Source organism: Gallus gallus, chromosome 1, assembly GCF_016699485.2.
Source record: "Gallus gallus isolate bGalGal1 chromosome 1, bGalGal1.mat.broiler.GRCg7b, whole genome shotgun sequence".
Lineage (NCBI taxonomy): Eukaryota > Metazoa > Chordata > Aves > Galliformes > Phasianidae > Gallus > Gallus gallus.
Genome location: NC_052532.1, coordinates 67,751,361 through 67,770,960, shown reverse-complemented (window position 1 = coordinate 67,770,960; position 19,600 = coordinate 67,751,361). Strand labels below are relative to the sequence as shown.

At 42.9% G+C, this 19,600-nt stretch overlaps 1 protein-coding gene across 5 annotated transcripts in view; it reads left to right on the top strand.

Moving 5' to 3' along the window:
- ITPR2 (inositol 1,4,5-trisphosphate receptor type 2) overlaps window positions 1-19,600 on the top strand; it is a 264,932-nt gene that overhangs the window by 233,337 nt on the left and 11,995 nt on the right. For 4 of the 5 annotated variants that reach the window (XM_046904326.1, XM_015291441.4, XM_015291434.4 and 1 more), the window contains 3 exons: window positions 1,077-1,204; window positions 2,976-3,141; window positions 4,392-4,552. In XM_046904326.1, the coding sequence (XP_046760282.1) occupies window positions 1,077-1,204; window positions 2,976-3,141; window positions 4,392-4,552 (455 nt within the window). Of the gene's footprint in view, window positions 1-1,076; window positions 1,205-2,975; window positions 3,142-4,391; window positions 4,553-14,959; window positions 15,527-19,600 lie in introns of those variants that run through there. The other variant, XM_015291451.4, reaches the window with a different exon arrangement.

The following is a 19,600-nucleotide window of genomic DNA, read 5'->3' as shown; positions in this document are numbered from 1 at the left end:
TTGGTGCATCAAAGTCTATCTCGGTGCCTCAGATGTGGTGGCTTGGGTGCTGTTAAATATGCTGTTTCAGTTAACTATCCCAGCAGGCTGTTGTTATTTATTAAATTGTATTACAGTAAGTGTGTGAGGCAAACCAAGTGAAAATTGCTGCCTTCACCGCTTAATCAAACGTATCCCTAAAGAGAAAGGGAGAGAGAGGCAGGATAAGCGGCAGTTACAGCCCCGACCCTTCAGCACAAGCCATTAGGACACAGGGAAAAGCTCAAGCAGGGCTCTTCAAAAGGAGGCTGCTGATGCAGCCACAGCTTGAGAGTGCGTGGTGGGAGGAATTCTGGCCAAGGCAGAGGGAGTCCCTGTGGGACTTGTGTTCCAGCCCAGCTCCTCTGCACGTTCAAATACCTCCTGCACAACAGTATCCTCTGTGGCTCAGCCAAAACCATGCGGCAGCTCAGCAGCGGCGATAAGAATAGAATCCAAGTTTTCAGGCTGAGGTCAGTGAGAGTCTTTCATTTAATGTATATCAGACCTGCGCTTAGGCACGTGCACTGGTGCGCCAGGGAAAGATCACGGACAGATTTACTGGTACAAAAGCCAGTACCTCCTGAACAATTTGAAATGCTAACATGACTTGGCTTGTACATAAGTAGGTAGAGGAATGATTTCACAGGAAGACAATGCTTCTGTGAATGTGCTTCTAATTCTGTGTTTATGTTGCTTCTCTTTTTGCACGTCGGCTGTGCGCTTTGGAGGCCTGCTGAAAAAGCAGTCATACTGAAACCAGTGGGAGTATCTGTAAGGGAAGGGATACTCCCATGACTAGAGATGACAACTCTGGTCATTAACACTTACTGCTTGGGATTTTTGCTGTCTCTCTTCAGGGTAAATGTGGCTGCTGCGCCTAAGAATGTCACCAGCAGGGACGTGCAAATGGATAGGGATGATCACTGAAATTCTAGCTAGAGGATACAAAAGGCAGATGTATTGCAGTTCCTTTCTCTCATTGAGAACTGTGGCTTTGTTTGATGAGTGATCGTTTGATATTCTGATTCACAAAGGTGCTCTTCTCCTGTTTGTAGGTGAGGAAGAGGAGGATGGAATTGAAAGGACCTGTGACACCCTGCTCATGTGCATTGTGACAGTATTAAACCAAGGCCTGCGAAATGGTGGTGGCGTGGGAGACGTGCTCAGAAAGCCTTCCAAAGATGTAAGTGTTTTGGCTGAAGAAATGCATTACTCCCTGTGCATCTCATGAATGCCAAAGTCAATTTTGGAGGTTATAGACAGTATTTTTATCTGGCCTGCTCTAATGTCACACAGTTGATTCATCCATGTAATTTTTACATCTCACATGGAATACTTAATGGGAAGAGCTAAGCTTGTTGTGATAATGTTACTTGAAGAAAGGAACTCTAGGCAGTAGCTTATCCCTTCTGGAAAACTGGAACATGTTGTAACCTTCCAAGCACTGCTAAGAAGTGTTGCTGGATTGGATCGGTTTACTGTTACATTAGGAATTACAAATGCAAACTTCTGAAAAGGTTTGACTGATAAGTTTATGTCAGGACTCCGTTCTAGTACATAAAGTGTATTTTTAACTGAAATTGGGCCTGGCATCTGCCTTGGAATAGGCCCTGTTATTTATCTGTACTGAACTAGCATCAAAGTCAAAACAGAATTTCATATATCAGGGTGCAAGTCCTTTTCCAGAAGTTTTCTCCAAGATGCAGTTCATTTGAAAACTACTCATAACATTTGGGTTTTATGCATTTTGATTTACATTCAAGAAGAACAGCATAAATAAAGGCAGTGTGGCAGATCTTTGCCCAGTGGACCACATCAGCACAGAAGGATGAAACTCACAAGTAGTCCCTCAGCAGGATGTGCAGGAGTCTGGAGAAAAATAACTCAGATCTAGATGGAAGAGCTCCTTTTGTAGGCAGTAGGAATCCAGATCCTTACTCACAGGCTAGGAGATTCTACAGGCACCACACTCCATCCACATGAAGTCTGTAGATACTTACAAACTTGTAAAATGACCCTTGCCACCTAGCAGTAATGTGGTGCTAACTAATTGCATTAAAGCATGTCATAAAATGTACAAAGTTATCCAAATGAATGCATGGGAAACTGAGAAAATCAGTGACTTCCAAGACAGTGTCATGATGAACAGGATCTGGATTTTATGTTCCTCCTTCTTACACTGAGTGTTGCCTCCTGTTTGCCTCAGAACAACTTTGCTGTTTTGTTAGAAATGTTAATGAGAGCGCAGTCCGGACTTTGCAAGAAGGAAAATAGAGAAGACGTGAAAATACAAAACGGTGATGAAATGGGGGATATGAGCACTTCAGAGCAATGTGTGTGTGTGTTCTACTCCAGAAAGACACAAGCTTGGTCTGCCCACTTTGAGCCAGCTTATAGCCAGGTTTAGTATAGTGTTAAAGCCATTAATGCACCGTGTTTGGGCGGAGCATGGTAGGCTACTTTAGCCTTGACATCACATGAGCATGCTCCTCTTGTTTCCAGTTGTTTAGTGTGCAAACTTGGCAACAGTCTGGAAAATTCCACAAGGGCATTCCATAAGCATGTTTCCTTAAGCATATTCCTATATGCCACAATGGAGCATTAAGAGTTATTGTAAATCTCAATTGGTACTAGAAAGTGCTTATCCCTGTTCGCGTGCTGGCCAGGTGATTACCTTCAATAGAGCACTACACCAAGGCTTCTACACTGCACCTGGAACACAAGCCAGTCTCTCCTTGATTTGGGAAACTGAGTAAAGGACAACAGGAGTACTTGCAGCCAAATCTTCTTTGCTTACTCATATAGCTAGTCCCTCTCTATGCAAGTAAGACTAGCAGAATTTGGCATATGAGAAGAAAGATGCATAGCTTTGCTTGAGTTAATGTGAAAATGTTGTTTAATATTTTAGACGTTTGCTATTTTTGTATCTTATTGCAACCTTATTATTGTTGCAGGAGCCCTTATTTGCTGCTCGGGTTGTTTATGATCTTCTGTTTTATTTCATTGTCATCATTATTGTTCTAAACCTAATCTTTGGAGTCATCATTGATACATTTGCTGATCTCAGGAGCGAAAAGCAGAAAAAGGAGGAAATACTGAAGACAACATGTTTCATCTGTGGTAAGTTTCTGAGCTATCGAGACATTTTGTGGGCAAAGGAGTAAAATGAAGTATTCGTCAATTGATAAAGAGTGAAATAAGGGGCGGTTATCTTCTGAGAGTCTGTAAAAATGTCAGAATTTGGTTCCAAGTTTGTTCGCTCTCAGCAGGAAACAGGTTTGGTTTAGGAGTCAAAAGATAGCTTTGCCAAGAGGTGGCTTCACAGTCTCCACTTGGGGTCTGAGGGAGACGAACTGTGTTTCACGCTCGCATCACTACTGATGGAGATGGTGCAGCTGCTGACTTCATTTCACACGTAGCGTGATGCAGATGAAAGTACGGCTTGCTATTTCACAGCACAGTGGATTCCAGAAGGGTAACAACAGGAAAATCTGCCTTTTTCAGAAGATGACTTGAGACAGGGAACCGAAAAATTAAATGAAAATTATCCTCGCAAAGACCAGGGGTGAATTGCACTTATTTTGAGGTGCAGCCGCAAAGAGGGGCAGACCTTCACTCCCCCAGGAGACATTAGAAATACCTTCTTTTTGGTAGGCTGGGTGTTGTTTCCGTGGTTGTACTGACAGGGATGAACACTGTGCAGAGTTTTAGCGTCAGTGGGAGCCCCTACAAGAGATCCAAGGAGGAAGGCTGTAACATGGAGAAAAACATTGGTGAATCCTCTCCTTTCTCACTATGGCATTCTTCTTCAGAGATTTGAGCAGATACAACAAAAAACAGAATGAAATTCTTACAGCTGCATCCCTGTAGAGACTGTATTTCTGCAGAGCTGCAGACTCACCTTCACTGCTAGGTTTAAGTGCACAGCAATCCCACTGCAGCTTAAGTGGGACTACTCACATGCTTGGTGCTAAGCACGTGCATAAATCTTTGCAAGATCAGGACTGCGATTGCATGCTGTGTGCTAACCAGTATACATTTAGAAAGGATCAGAGTCAACACTTGTAAAGCACTTTATAGCCTTCAGCACAGAAGGCACCGTAAAACTGTAACTTATTTATTATACTGTTATTGTTATTAAGGGGAAATATCACAAAAGAGAATAAACGTTGCGCTGAAAGAATTCTGTCAGGAATGCCTTCTGGCCTGGTATTTCTTGCCTGGCAGTTGCTGTATGTGGTTATAGCTTTTAAATTAAGATCCTTCAAATTTATGATCCTTTAAATTAAGTTAGGTTCCTTTCTCTAACATATTTAACCAGTATTTTTATATTATTATTATTTTTCTTACTATGTTCATGTCTTTTGCAGGACTGGAGAGAGACAAATTTGATAACAAGACAGTTTCATTTGAGGAGCATATAAAGTCAGAACACAACATGTGGCATTATTTGTACTTTATAGTTCTCGTCAAAGTGAAAGATCCAACAGAATACACTGGTCCAGAGAGCTATGTGGCACAAATGATTGTGGTAAGTCAATTTGGGCACGTGCTTTATGCAATGGCTAGATGTTCTTTGCAGCATGAGCGGAGCGTATCTGTCTTTTTCCCTCTGCCTGAACAATGGGAGGCATCGATCTTTGTTTTTAAAGATCTTTTCACGTGTCTTAGACAGTCTGCAACAAAGCCCAGTCTTAAACATAATGAAAAAGATGAAAGCAGAGGCCACAGTCTCTAGTTTGGCTTTCGTGCTCTCATGCTCTGTGGTTTCCGTTCCCTCATTAGCCAAACCAGAGGCAGAGGAGCATGCATCATAACATCTGCTACTGCTTTGTCCAGGATCTCTGGGCTGCTGTCCAGAAAAATAATGTCTCCTGCTGAACAGCGGAGCACAGGGTCAGTGTTGAGGGCTAGCATTTTCTCCTACGGCTGCTCTGAACAAGCTATTGAAAAGACCAAGATGAGCTTCTGCGGGGATTTTAAGAGCTGCAGAAACTGCATCATGATGCAGTGAGTATGACTTGGATTCAGAGAGAGAAATTTGATGACACGGGAGCACATAGATGTTCAATTACATTTCATTTCCAGCTTGCTGCCAAAGAGGGTGCGTTCCTGTGAGAGAGAGGGCTGGTACCAGTGTTTGGGCTTCATTTTTGAGTAACTTCCACGTCCCCATAAAGAGCAGTATTCAGGTGGCCTTCTTACTTGCTGTGGTATTCTGGTGCACCATTTTGTTCCTGTGCATTTTCTGGCAGTTATTGCACTGCCAGGGGCTCTTGCCAGGGTCTGTGGTTGCAGAGCTGGCATATGTCTGAATCTCAGAGGGGAGTGTAAACAAATACACATCAGGCTACTGTTTATGCATTTCTGCAGCCACATTTCGTATTGAGAGTATCTACTCTGTTATCCTTCACTGAGCCTTTGATTATACATCCTGCCCAACTTCACAAGTGAAATTCTGGGTGCTCGTACAGTCCTCAGCCCAGCCAAAGGGAGGAGGGATGAATATCCTTTAATTTCAGCTGTCTGAAGATCAGGCACCTGGCTTAAATTGATGCCAGCTGCCTGCCCTGTCAGTGAAGAAAGTGGGATCATTTACCCTGCCTTAAGATAGGTGTCCAGGATGGTGGTGGTGACACACCATGGCAATGCCTTTCTCACTCCACAGAGGGTCTAAATGATCAGTTTAGACAAGGCACCGAACTGGGAGTTGGCTGAAGCTAGAGGAGAGGACTCACACGGCACACTTCTATAAGTGCTATTACTGCTACGTCGAAGACAGTATGGAGGGTCATGAGCAATTCATGGGAATTCAGTGTTCAGGTAGAGAGGAATGGCCTATATCCATAGAACTTGGAACTGCCAATCCTGTTGACCAGCTCAGTGAATTTATGCTGTTAGGCAGTAATGGATCTCCTGCTGTGTAATGGGCAAAATAGAAAAGCTTAAACAAAAGCTTGCATCGTATGTTTCATTACAGGAAATTATTCCTAGTGTCAAGTTGCCCTCTAATACCTGAAAACATTTCTAGCTTATCTCAGAGATGCTCTTTAATTTGCAGAACATTTCCAGACTCTAGGGCCTGTCTCCTTTGTCTGGTCCTTCCTTACTCTCCTCTTCTTCCCTCTCCCTGAGATGTTTATATGGTTTTAAACTTCGAGAGTGTGTATGTTAAGTATTAATGTTTAATTCCAAGGGATGCATTAATATTCATAGTAAGTGTATTCATCCTGTGGCAGCAGTGGTTTGAATTTTCTGATGCAATTCACTAATGTATTTTACATTTGCATTAATAGTCGGAACTCCTGTTTGAATATCTAAAATATTAACAGAAAAGTACCAAAACATGTGTGGCCTCAAGCAATGAACCGATTTCTCAGAGCTCCTCTGGGGCAGAATGCTGATAGTTTGAGTGGTTAACAGTCATCAAGAGTTTGGAATTATTAAACCCTCTGAGTGAGGGCTCGGTGGGTTTTTTTTTTCCATGTGTATATATGAAAACAGTCCTTCTAGATGATGAGAGAGTTGCGTTTGGGCCTAGAAATGTAACATAATGCTTACAAGGAATGGAAGGAGGGAATGTAGGAATGGAAAGAAAGAAAGAGGAACAAATATTTGAACAAATTATGCGTGGCTGTTGTGGGATTAGTATTTGTATCTTTGTGTAGTTCAAATTCCCCAGTACAAAACCTAGGGAAGGTGTGCTGCAGAAATGCTGGTTGTGTGAAGCAGAAGCAATTGGAACTGCTTGAGTGAATAAAAAGGGGTTCTTTCTCTTGGAGCCAGAGATTACTTGATACCACATGGTAGAAGGACTGTTAAGAAATGAAAGAAAACAATATCTGACTAGAAGAATGGAGTGTTCTGGAAGTATGGTATTCAGCTGGAAGGAATTGAGAGAGAGAACTTTGCTTATGACCTAAAGATTCAAAAGCCATTGGTGCTGATGGAGGTTATGTGTTCTGTGTGTTTCAAACCCAGCATGATAACAATGGAATAATACTGCAGGTATGTGGGATGTACTACCTCCCATGCAGAAATTAAGCGTGAGATAATTTTTTTGACCTGAAGACAGAGAGAAAAACTAATTAAGACTTTTTGGTTGACTGGAAGCTGAGCAACCACTCTTGCAATCCTGGGACAGGTAGCAAAGGGGCTTGGGTTCTGGTTAGAATCTGGCACAAGATAGAGGCAGACTTCAAATGAACCTTTCACAAGGGAACTGAGGCTTGCCAATGAAACGGATTCATTACCAAATGAGGCTGATGGGGAGTGTATGGGGATGTGGCACTGTAGTTCGAATGGGAATCCAAAATACTTAGAGAAGAGGCTCAAGGCAGAAGGGAATGCAGCATTCAAAGTCAAAAGTGAGAAAATAATATGCAGTTTCCTTTTCTGAATGAACCTGAAAAAGATAATGCCTAGCATATTAGAAAAGATGCAAGAAATGCAGTGGATTGCAGTATATAATAATGAAAAGCACAAAACAAAGGGGAGGATGGCAGCATTCTTGTTCAAAAGGCTTTTTCGCTGGGTGGATAACACTGTGGCAGAAGATGGATTGGCCATCAAGCTGAAAATGAGGAGAAGTTATTATTTTTAACGCGGGTGCTGCTTCTTAAGCCAGAAGGTTGGTGGAGACAGTGTGGCTAGCACTGCAGGCAGTGGAAGATAAACCTGGTAGATGTCTGAATTTACCACAGAACGTGCCAGCAGGATCCAGTTAATACATAGGAGATGGTTAAGGCTAGTTTCAAGAGCAGGGCATTCTCAGGACTTTTTTGAAGGGGACAAAGAGGAATGATACTCAGTGTTTTGGGTGATACAGAATATAGAAGAACTCTATGAACTGTACTCCTGGAAAAGCTTTCCTAGCTTTACTAGTTTTTATTATAATTAGGTAGACCTCCATGTCTGTTTCAGTAGCTTTAATGAGTCAAACCCAAAGTCTGTGTTTTCACAACCAGAATACTTAAGAAAGAATTTTTAGTCAAATCTAACCTTCAAGGCTCAGACCCAACCTTAAATAAACGTAAGTCAAATTTTGGAGTATTCTTCAGTAACTTCTTTAAATAGAAAGTGGAGTTTAGCTCCACGTATCATCCTCACTACCCCTACAAATGTGGTTAACCAATTGTTAATTGTACTCCTGTACTACTGTACTGCAAAAAAAAAAAACCAAAAAAAAAAAAAAAAAAACCCACCATTGGTGTGGTTTACAGTATAACTAAGCACCAGGGGAAATGTCTGCATTTTCTGGTAGTCTCTTTTCTCTGTTGCCCATCAGGACCCCAAAATATGACTGACTGTGGTACAACTTTGTCTTGGTCATGATTTGTATGTCCATCAGAAAGTGAAGCATCTTGTTTGAAGGTATGGTGATAGCATAACTGAAAGAAACTGGAATGCTCCGATTTTCTTGTTCTCATCATAGAATCACAGCATGTCTTGGGTTGGAAGGTACCCTAAAGACCATCCAGTTCCCACCTCCTGCTATGGGCAGGGCTGCCACCCAAAAGATCAGGCTGGCCAGGGTCCCATCCAACCTGGCCTTTATTTCCTCCAGGGATGGAGCACCCACAGCTTCTCTGGGCAGCTTGTTCAATGCCTCACTGCCTTCTAAGTAAAGAATTCCCTCCTCACAGCTAACTACATTCTACCCTCTTTTAGTTTAAAACCATTCCTTGTAGTCCTATCACTATAAGACTGTGTCTAGCCTGATAGTCAGTTTCCCTCCTGCTTATAAGTTCCTTTTAAGTACTGGAAGGCCACAATGAGGTCTCCCCAAAGCCTTCTCTTCTCCAAGCTAAATAATCCCATCTCCTTCAACCTTACTTCATAGGAAAGGTGCTTCAGCTCTCTGAGCATCTTTGTGGCCTCCTCTGAACCCATTCCAGCAGCTCTAAATTTTTCTTATGCTGTTTTATAATACTCTTTGAAAGACAACAAAATTCTTGTCTAAAGGGACGGAAATTACTTCCCCATGTAACTTCACTTCCCAGATTTTCCAGTTCAAAAAAGAAACTTGCAGGTAATCTTCTAGACACTCTTCACTCAAAACCAGTACTTTTGCAAGTCCGCAGATTCACTTTTATTTCTATCCCAGGCATGGCTTGTTTCAAGGCATTTCTAATAGCTTGCAGTCTGTTAAGTCTCTAGCCTCAGAAGTCCTTAGGGCTGAGACTTCTTGCTTTCTTCCTCTGGACATTTTGGTTTTCCCAGCAGCTCTGTATTTGCTTCAGCACTTAGCACTGAGAGTGGCTGAAGTAATCAGTACATAGAATGGACTGTAAAACAACACATGGTTTATACACCTCTGGATTTTCGGTCAGCGACTGTGTGGAGATGCTGTGGGAGTAAAGCACTTCAAATCCTTTGGTGCTGCCCATCCTTCTGGCACAGTATCTTATATCAGTTCTTGTGTGAAACACTAATGAATATTAAATCAGGGCTGTAGGTTTTATTATCTGTTGGTTATCCGGCACTCTTTTATGAAGTCAGACATGATTATTCCATATCCAAGAAGACAGAAACTTTGAAAAACTGAATACGTGACCTGTATTTGCACCGAGAAACTGCATGAATTATTCCTCTATTGAATTTTCATTCCTGAAGAAAAACTTCTTATCTAACTCATTTGACCAGAAATCCCATCCTTTGCAAACCCACGAAGATGCACATAACTTGTATTGCATCAATACAGCAGTATTTGAATGTTCCTTGTGTCCATTTGTCAGAGGAGGCAGTTTAATGTAATAACTGGAACAGTGAAGGTTAACATCTAAATGTTTCGGTTCTCTTTTCAGCGATGCAATTTATACATTAAGATTTCTATTTGCAGTTCTGGTAGCTGCGGATAGATAAATGGAGACAAAAATGTTGTTGATTAATTACTGCATTTTTTGCAGCAACTCAGAGGGAGAAATGAATTAGCCTATGGTTTATTCCTCCGTTCATTTGCAAAAATAAAAGGCTATGGGCACGGTAATTGAATTAATTATTTCACCCATTGGAACAATGACAGACTCTAGCAAACGAAGCCCTCCAAGTTTTGTTCTCGCGTGCCCTGTCCACAGTTCTTAACAACTTTCATAATGGATTTTATCAGCATTAGTGCTACCTGCCGTAACTACATAATTACAACACCTAATTATATTATTACTTATTTACTCTAATTATGTAATTGGATGTAATTGGTGCAATTACATAACTCCTCAAACAGCTGAAAACTGCTCTAAAACCAGCCTATGTTCGTAAGAGTAAAGGATTCTGTGATGCATTTGGCCGTGTCCCTAAAGCAAGGCAGTCTTTAGTAGGAAATTAATGGTTCTGCCCTCTTGCCATGGAGATCATTGGGACATTGAGCCTTTTGTATCGTGATAATACCTTAGAAGTATTATTTAACATTTTGTTTCATCTGTAAATAAATCATCCCCGAATGGCAAATTCATAATCTTAAGCATCTGTTCAGGCTTCTCTTCAGGATACCCAATATTCCCATGGAAATCCATGGCAAAATTCCCATCAGCATTATAAGCATTAGGCAGAAGAGACAGCTTGAGTCTGAAATTCTGAACGATGAGTTTCCTTACTTATTCAGTTTTTTTTAAAGGCACTTTTTTTGCCTTTTCAGTGGTTATATGGCAAAATATTTTAGCTGCTTCATTCTAAATGTTGAGAAGGCATCAGCTTAGTTTCACTGACATTATTAAATAAAATAAGTATTTGGCAAAATGTCTTGGCAATTTCCATGTCATGAGGAAAAAATTCTAGTTCTTTGGGTGGTGTTTGTTGTGATTTTGTTTAAGTGCTGAAGTTTGAAAATTGAGCTGTACTTAATTCTCCCATGAGCTGGCGCTGCTATATCTTTTCTTCCTCCCCCCAGTCTCATGTTTTTGCCTTCTTTTTCTGTTGGATGCCCAGAAGTGGGTATTAAATTCAAAAGGAGCACTGGGAGCAATGCCAAGTGAGCCATCAAGGAGCCTCATGATAGCTGTCATTCTGCCCTCACTGTGTGCCATCTTCTGTTGGTTTCCTGCCCTCTGCTGCCTTGATGCTGTCCAGGCTCGGATCTTGGCTGCAATCACTGTGAGGTCCTGGCCAGAGTGAGCCTCTGAGGCTCATGGGCAACTGTGACCTGAGTGAAGCTGTCGGGTATTACGGTGGAATCTCAGCCTTTGGCATCGTGAGGCCATGATCCTGACATGCAGCCTATTCAGTGGCCATCCCCAAGCAAATCAGGGATGTCCAGATCTGGAGGAGGCAGGTCTAAAGGAAAAGAAGCAGGTGAAGTGAAGGCAATGAAAAAGCACAAAGGAAGGAGAAGAGTATCCTGACAGTGGGCCAGCAAGCAGAAGCAGGGTTTGCAGAACAAGCTGTTCTTTTCTGCTGTCAGTGTTTTTCAAAGAATGTAATAAAATAATATGTACTAAAAGGGCTGTTGACCTCAGTCAAATATAACTTCTTTGTAGAAGAAAAAAAAAAATGTTCTGGCATCCAGGATTTTTTTCTATTCTGTTATCCTTTGTTTTTTGAATTTTGGAGGCAAAAGTTTTCCCTGCTAATTTATCTCTCTGGTCTGTAGATGCTCAACCGTTCTGTGACACTCTTATTACAGCAAAAGATTGCTGTTCAGGTAGTGTCTAAGAATGGCCTAAACCATAGAAATGTCAATGTAAGGTAGCATTAATACTGCAGAAGGGACACTCTGGTTGGCAAGCATATGAATTGAGTGTTTCTCACTTGCACTCTGGTGATTCGTGCAAGACAGTTTGAGAAGTTTCCTCATCCAGATGTCCAACAGACCTCTGTGTTGCAATTTACCAGAACAATAGCAGAGGGGGCAGAATCATAGAATCATAGAATTACAGAATGACTTGGGTCAGAAGGGACCCCAAGGATCATTGTGTTCCAACCCCCCTGCCAGAGGCACGGCCACCAACCTCCAGATCTGGTACTAGGCCAGCCTGCCCAGGGCCCCATCCAACCTGGCCTTGAACATCTCCAGGGATGGGGCATCCACAGCCTCTCTGGCAGGACAAGCGTTGCGTTTGCTCACACCTGAGCTTCTGCAGTTCGCAGCCCTGTGTACCAATGTATCGATGGCCATTTAAGACACACCAGTCTGAACTACGCATGTTGAGGGGAGGACACACCACTGATTCTACTGCTCTCTGCAGATAGGAAAATAGTCAGCAGGTAGAAAGGGCGCACAGCTGATAGGGGTGACCCTGTCAACTGCTACAGCTAAATCTGCCAGGGGCTGTGAGCTGTGGTTCTTAAACTGGCTCGCTATAAATAAACTTGTATTTTTAAGGTTTATTCATTATCATAAATTCTAGTTCAGCACTAAGTTTCTGATCTGGCAACTCATGGACTTCAGAATGCTCACAGGACTTATGCATCCAAATGCTCCACTGGAGTGGGGCACAGACTTTATAACTTTCGGGAAGCTAATAATGCTCCCATTGTTAGGACTGATTTATTTTGCTGTTAGAAACTGGCCTTCCTCCAAAAAGGAGCAGATGTTATCAAAGCAAGGCTTGCAAGGATGAGATGTATGTACATAGCATTAAGCTATGCAACTTTTCCTTAATTACTTTTAAAAGACTGATACAATGCGTGTCACATTATGAGTAATTACTTACTGTGGCAGTTAGACCAATAGCACAAAAGCTAGATGCTAAATAAGATCGGAGGTCTCACTGACAGGCTAATTTCCTAGGAAATACAATGTCGGTTTTGTCTGTATTTGCGCTTTCATAAAAGAAGCAATTAAAGAAATATGCCTAAATAGATGATTTACTGCTCCCATTTTTGTTGTGCTCAATGTGTTGTGGGAGAGGAAGAGTGAGCAGTCAGCTCTCCATGTCCTTCCACGTGGAAGCAGGTCTGGCATTCAGATTAGGTGCACCAAGTCCCAGAGACAGTCATTTTTGTGCATCAGGGCCGAACTAAAATTAACAGAGCATCTCAGAGCTGTTGAGGGGTGATAAGGAATCACTGAACAAAGCTGGAAATATACTTAGTACAGGTTCAACCACTGCTTTTGACCCACTCCCTCATATACTTGAGCGTGACTCAGTTTTACCTTTACAGAACACGCTGGGGTGTTGGCTGCTATTCTTTCTGCTAGCTATTGCATTATTCTTCTATTGCTGCTTTTCCTACTGCTCAAAAATAATGTTCATTTCTTTAGGTAATCCATTACTATTTTCCTCCTCCATATAATTTTGCCTCTGTATTATTATCTCACAAGAGTGCTGAATACCTCCCTCTCCACTTCATAAAATAAGCAATTACAGTAACATGCCTAATTAGCTGATTTCCTTCCCATTTGTGTTTCTCGGAGCGTGAAAAGTTAGTATCACATGAAGACTTTGCATCTCTGTATGAAGCTCCTGTTCTACAAGAGAGCAGAGCGTCTTCTCTTTCACTTTGAGGGCTGTGCCTCTTTCAGATATGGGCTCTTTCTGGTCCACCATAAATAATTTGGTTGGCCTTCTTGGCTAGGTGATGTGTGAGGTATGGGGAAATAAAAGGAAAGGTGAGCTTCATTTGGGACCTCATTTAAAAGCTTGAGGTTTTAGTGGCTTAAGCTTATATACATTCTTTCAAAGACAAGAAAAACTATTTCTACTGTTGCTGTTTGAACAGGAAACCACGGATCTGATCCTGCTTCCTTAGAAATGATGCCATTAGCTGGAGTAAGAGAAAGATCAGCATCAACCACAGATGCTACAGCACAGGCAGTGTTGGTGCGTGCAGTGAGGGCGTGGAGATAAGCTTCGTCCCTCCAGCTGACTCAGTGAAGGGACAGCCATGCAACTGTGCGGTGCCATTGTCCCTGCTGCATCGCTGCTCAGCCCTGCGCTGCAAACTCCTACAGGGACAGGTCCCAACAGCAGCACAATCCTGGTTGTCGTCTTTTTTATCCTCTCCTTTGAAATTACTTTTGAATAAAAAGCTGTAATGTAATTGAAAGCTACAGAGTGAAGCCACAAACTCTCCAAGAGTATATTCATCCTGAGATTTGTTTTTTTCCCCTGAGGTCTGGGAGCAGTGAGTTGATAATACCTAGCACTGCTCTTTTTGGATCTTGTGGTGTTGTAGCTCTGTTGTAAGCTCTGCTCAGTTCCCTCTGCATTTGAAGGATTTGCCTGCTGAACAGTATTCAGGCTTTGAGGACTGATTTTGCTATAAAGTTGTGTTCTGCCTTGATAGTACAGCGTAGTCACAGCCTCCTTGTCCTTCTTCCAGCTCCAGTTCATTCAATTTGCTAATTAAAATAAATGAGACGAGTTGGATTCCTGTTTCTTTGTTTGCTGCTGGCCTTAAAATCTCAAGGAGGGGTCTTGACACGAGGCAGTGTTCCTTGAAACTTGCACATCCCCACGAACATCCACGGGAGGTGTTCCAGCTGGAGCGCCCTGGAGCTGAGCAGTGCTGCTGGCAGGACACGGGCTGCGGTTCCCTGCTGGAATCCACTCCCGCCTCGACCTGCCAGAGGCTGGAGCTATTAACTTTCCAGGCAGCTTGCAAAAACCACCTTTTATCCCTTTGTTAAGAAGCATGTGGCTGAGATGGATCTGTGTGTGGGCAGACCTTTACTCTGTGATTTCAGATGATGGAAAGGCTGTCCAAGGCATTGGATAGGCACCTACTTGTGCTTGAAAGCCTGGCAGAAGCAGAGACTCGATTCTTCCAGGAATGGAAGCACATGGCTTTGCACAATGGGGCCTGAACCTTAACTGGAGTCACAGATACTGATAATAAGTTAATTCCCAAAGGTGCAATACCATGTTCAGATCCCAAAGCGTATCGACTGAATACATTAGATTATGCACTCTAGGACGAGCAACAAACACAGGAAGTCTTCAGCGTTACTTGAGAATATTATTGCAACATTTGAAAACCATTATTGTTCTTTGTATTACAGCGTTACTAAGCTTCTGGCTTCTTGAATGAGGAAGACACTCCAAAATTATCCACAGCTAAGACTGCAGATGCTGAGGAAAAGAAGGGCTGCGGGTTTCCCAAAGGCAGAAGAGCAATTAGTAAAAGAACAGGGAGATGATTCTGAGGCAGCTGTCTTACCATTTAAAAGTTAAACTCAAGTTACTGGGATGACATTCTGCATAAAGTAAAACAGGGGAAAGATGTAATATAGTGCTGCTTCTGAGTTCTCACAGTTGAGAGACAGTGAGAGCTGCGAGGATTGCATGCACCAGTAGCGTGAGCTCGTTTTACAAGGTGTCATGGGCATGATGAAGTTGCTTGTTTTCTCTATCTGTTGTGGGAAGAAAAATGTGCAGGTCTGTATTGCTCCGTATGGATAAGCTTCTGATTTGTATAACTTTGGTTTCATTGTGCCACTTATCTTTTGGGATCTGTTTTATGAGATTTGTGTTGGGCGTTTCAAGTCTTGTTCCTAGAATCTTCTCTCTTTTTAGCTCTGTGGTTGTGTCTATGATAAGAAGCGAAGATTGCATCATCTTTAATAAAAGAGAAGATATATAGCCTAAAGGAATCAGATTAGTTATAGAGAAAGAAATCAATCAGGTTGGCAAATTGTATCTGTGGGACAATGTGCAAAATGTTTGTTTCATACAGTATTTATTGAACAAATTTGTTGAGAAGATGGTTGAAAGTGCTATACAGAAAAAAAAAAACCCAACAACAACAGGAACCATTTTGTTCAATTTAAATGGCATTGATGTATTTTTTACATCGTGAAATCCTGCAATATTACCAACAAGAATCCCTGATAAAGTACTTCACACAATTGCCTCACAGGGGCATTTTAAGATAAAAGTGTGTATAGGAGATTGTAAATTGGCTGCATCCAATTTATATATAATGGAGCCCACTACAGCCATCGTGCAAAATTCAATGGATCAGGAATCGCATTACAGTTCTTTGGGTTTGGGGTAGTAGTAGCCTCAAAGAGTCTCCAAAACAAACAGGCGAGTTTAAATCATGTTTAATGAGCACTGTGTATTTTATACACATGTGATTAAAATGTTTTGTCTCTGTTTTTCATTTTGCCGGGTGCTGCTGAAGGAAAATTGTAACTCTGGGTTTGTGAAACTGATCATCTGCTTGTTCTCAACAGAAAATGCATTTTAATTGAACAGAGCAAACCATATTTAAACGCTGGGCTGAAAAAAAAGAAATAAAAAGGAAGAAAAAAGAAAAAACAAAGCAGGAAAAAGCAGATGTGCACAGAGGATCCGTTTCAGTGTTTTCCTAGCAATGCGAGCAAGAGACCTAAATGAAAACGTAGTGCAGGTAGATAGAGGCTCACATTGTAGCAAGACGTTTTTTCCTTCATCAATCTGCGCCCGCAGCCTCTGGAAAGGCTAGTGTGCAGTAGCCATGAACCCGAGGAGCAGGCATTTCACTTTGCGGGCCCAATTTTGCTGTTTTCCACCTCTTCCCCAATGGCTGTGGGAACAAAAGTGCTCTGCGCTTCCCAGTGGGGTTTGTGGGGCCTGGTGGGGTGCAGCCGTGGCTAGAGCCTCTCAGGGGTCTCTCGGTGCGTGCTCAGGTGAGGAGCTGGGCTTGCAGAGCAGAGGGATGTGCAGAAACCCTGGGCAAGCAGTTGAACACAGTGAGTGGTCTGCAGACAGCTTGGAGAGCTTGTTGGTGGTGCTCAAGCCCATATGGCTGAAAGGCAGCCGTGGCCCCGTGGTGTTTTGTCAGGAGACACTTCAAAGAGAAGCCTGGCACTCTTTCTTCTCTGACTGATGCTCAAGTACGTGCATTTATACAAATGCTTGGTGTATGAGCAGTCACATCCTTGTTTAAAAGGACAGTTGTTCCCTATAGCCCATTAGGGACAGGTAATAATTCTGATTAATTTTAAAAGAAAATGTACTTTAAGTTGTCCTTTCGTACTGCACCGTGTGCAGAATGCATCAGAGTCAGAATGGGCCCAGAGCAGACCATTCAGATCAGGATTCAAGGAGTATCCTAAACCAGAACAATCGCACCACAATCAGTGAAGCTGTGCCTGTACAAAGCTGAGAACAAGGTCAAGTCCTGAGCCTCTGAAAAATGAGTCTCCAGCTGAGTCTTTGTATTTCCCGAAGATTCTGTTACACCAAATTGAAGCTAAAGCTAGAAAATGGACAGTACTTGCAAAAAGCAAGGTGACAGGGCCAGAGAATTAAATCTAAATGTCAAAAAATGCATACATTTCAACAAGCACACGCCTGAATCCCATGCTACAAAAGGTATGAAGTAAAGGTCTTGGCTGGGAGGTTAACAAGGGGGTTAGACCCTGATCCACTGCATCAAACCAGCTCTTGCACTGCCAAAAACAGGTCACAATGTATGCTCTCCTCACCAGCTGAACGGTAGGTGTGTATCTAAGGAGCAGACAGCCTGCCTGTCCCTAGCAGTGGTGTGGTACTGTAGGGTATATTTATGCTGCAGTGGTATTAGTGGCACGGGCTTGTGTTTGGAGTTAGTGCCTGGAGTCCTCCCGCCAGCGTGCCTTGCAAAAGGAAATCAATACTAAAAGAGGATCAGAAGAATGGAGATTTCAGTGAGATAGACTTCAGGCTGGTTGGTGGTGCGTGGGTAGGAATGGCGTGGGGCTGGATAAGCACCTGAATTCCGTTCACTTTAAGTGTGGTCAAAACTATCGTTGGAAGACAGGGCCATTCAGCTCCACGTGAGCCAGCACAGCAAACGAGCAGTGAATTAGCTGAAATGATGTTGGGAGCAGTTGGGGAAGGAGAGTGAGAGCGGAGCCGGGGCTGGAGGCACGCCGGCAGCAGCGGTGGAGCTCTTGGGCAGCTCAGACCCTCTCCTGTCACTGGGTGCCCCATGCGGTGTGCCAGGCAAGGTGCCACCCGGCAGCAGGGTGCCTGTGCAGCTCGATAGCAGCACCGCAGTGAGCTGCGGAGGAGATGGAGAGCAGCCAGGTGCCTCTGTGCGAGGATGGCCATACGGCCATTGCTTTACGCTGTTCTTCCCCTACAGAGACAGCTGGAACTGAAACAGAGCCTCTCATGCTGCCATTAAAAGGTTCTTTTTTTAAGGACATGTGCTCTTAATGTCAGAATATTGAAACCATACCCACGTGAATAAAGTTAGCAGGCCAGTGATTCATTGCTGTTTCAAATCTCTATCTAGCCACAGTAAATTTCTGCTCAGTAGTGACAGTCTGTGTCCACATGCAAGCCATGATTTACAGTTCTGTGTTTTGTATCAACAACATCTGTTTAACAAAAGGAAAAAAAAAGCCAAGAACATTTATTTTCTAATCTCTGTACCAGATGTTGTTTCTTTATGCACAAGATCCAGGGATTATATCAGAAATAACTTAATTATTTTAAATGAATAATCTGAAGTGTTTTTCCTAAAGCTTGTCCTGTAACCACTGACAACACGAAAACATAGGAATGTGGAAAAGTAAATCCATATTTTGCACAAATCTATAATTATATCTATTTTAAGGGCATAAATATAAAGGACGAAATCCTAGCTCGAGATGGTAGTGCTGGGATTCTTGAGGATTTGCAGAGGAGGATATCAATTCTCAGAGTTTCGATAGAGATAAGGTGGCAGAGAATGACTGAGGCAGCATCAGAAAGCATCAGCTGAGAAATGGACACTTGCCAGGGGCAGAGGAGAGCATGGGAAGGCAGCGAAGCTTCAGAGAGAGGTGCTGGGCTGAGATAGAAGCTCAGGCCCTCCTCCCTCAAGACAGGAAAATAGTCACTGTGCATATCTCAGCATGAGACTGCAGAATAACTCAGGCTGGGAGAGACCCCTCCAGTTCAACCCCCTGCTCAGAGCAAGTCCAGATGAAGCAGATCGCTCAGGGCCATGTCCGTTTGCATGGTGATCCAGCACCTATCTAAACGAAAGGCCCTTCACTTGCTCCAGTTTGTCAGTGTCTGTCAGACCTGGTGCACCAGATGCAGCCTTACACATGCCATTGGAAGGGCAAGAATTGCTTCCCTCTGTGTGCTGGCTGCACTCTGGCTAATGCAGCCTGGAGTGTGCTTGGCCTTTTTCACGGTAAGGGCACACTGCTGCCTCTTGTGCTTAGCGCTTACGTATGGACTTGCCCACAGAAGTGGTGCTAGATCACACTCAAACTTATGGGCTGGGCTTTGAAAACATATTTTTGTGCTTGTTTTCATCTCTTGGAGCTAAATGCCAGACCCGTGTGTTCTCCGAGCAGGAACTTTGGGGGGCTCTTCCCTGGAAAAGCAAAGTCCTCCTTTACACTCTCAAGCTGAGTAGCAGAACTGCCGCACACAGCACTACAGGTTTGAGATTTGTTATCATTCCTCCCCATAGCTTTTTGGGGGATTTCACAAACTGGAACACCAATAATGAAGCGCCGCAAGACGTTCATGAGTGACTGGCCTAGATATCAGAGCTCACAGTTATGCGGAATTAAGGTGATAGATGCTGTTGCAGCCCTCAAAAACATTCAGTCAAATTAAAATGGAAGTGAATGCACCAGTGGTGCTGCTAAAGCAGGCTGTGAGGCTGTGTCACACTTCCAACCTTCTTTTAGTGGGAAACAGGTTTCTGTGGAAGTTGTAGAATATAG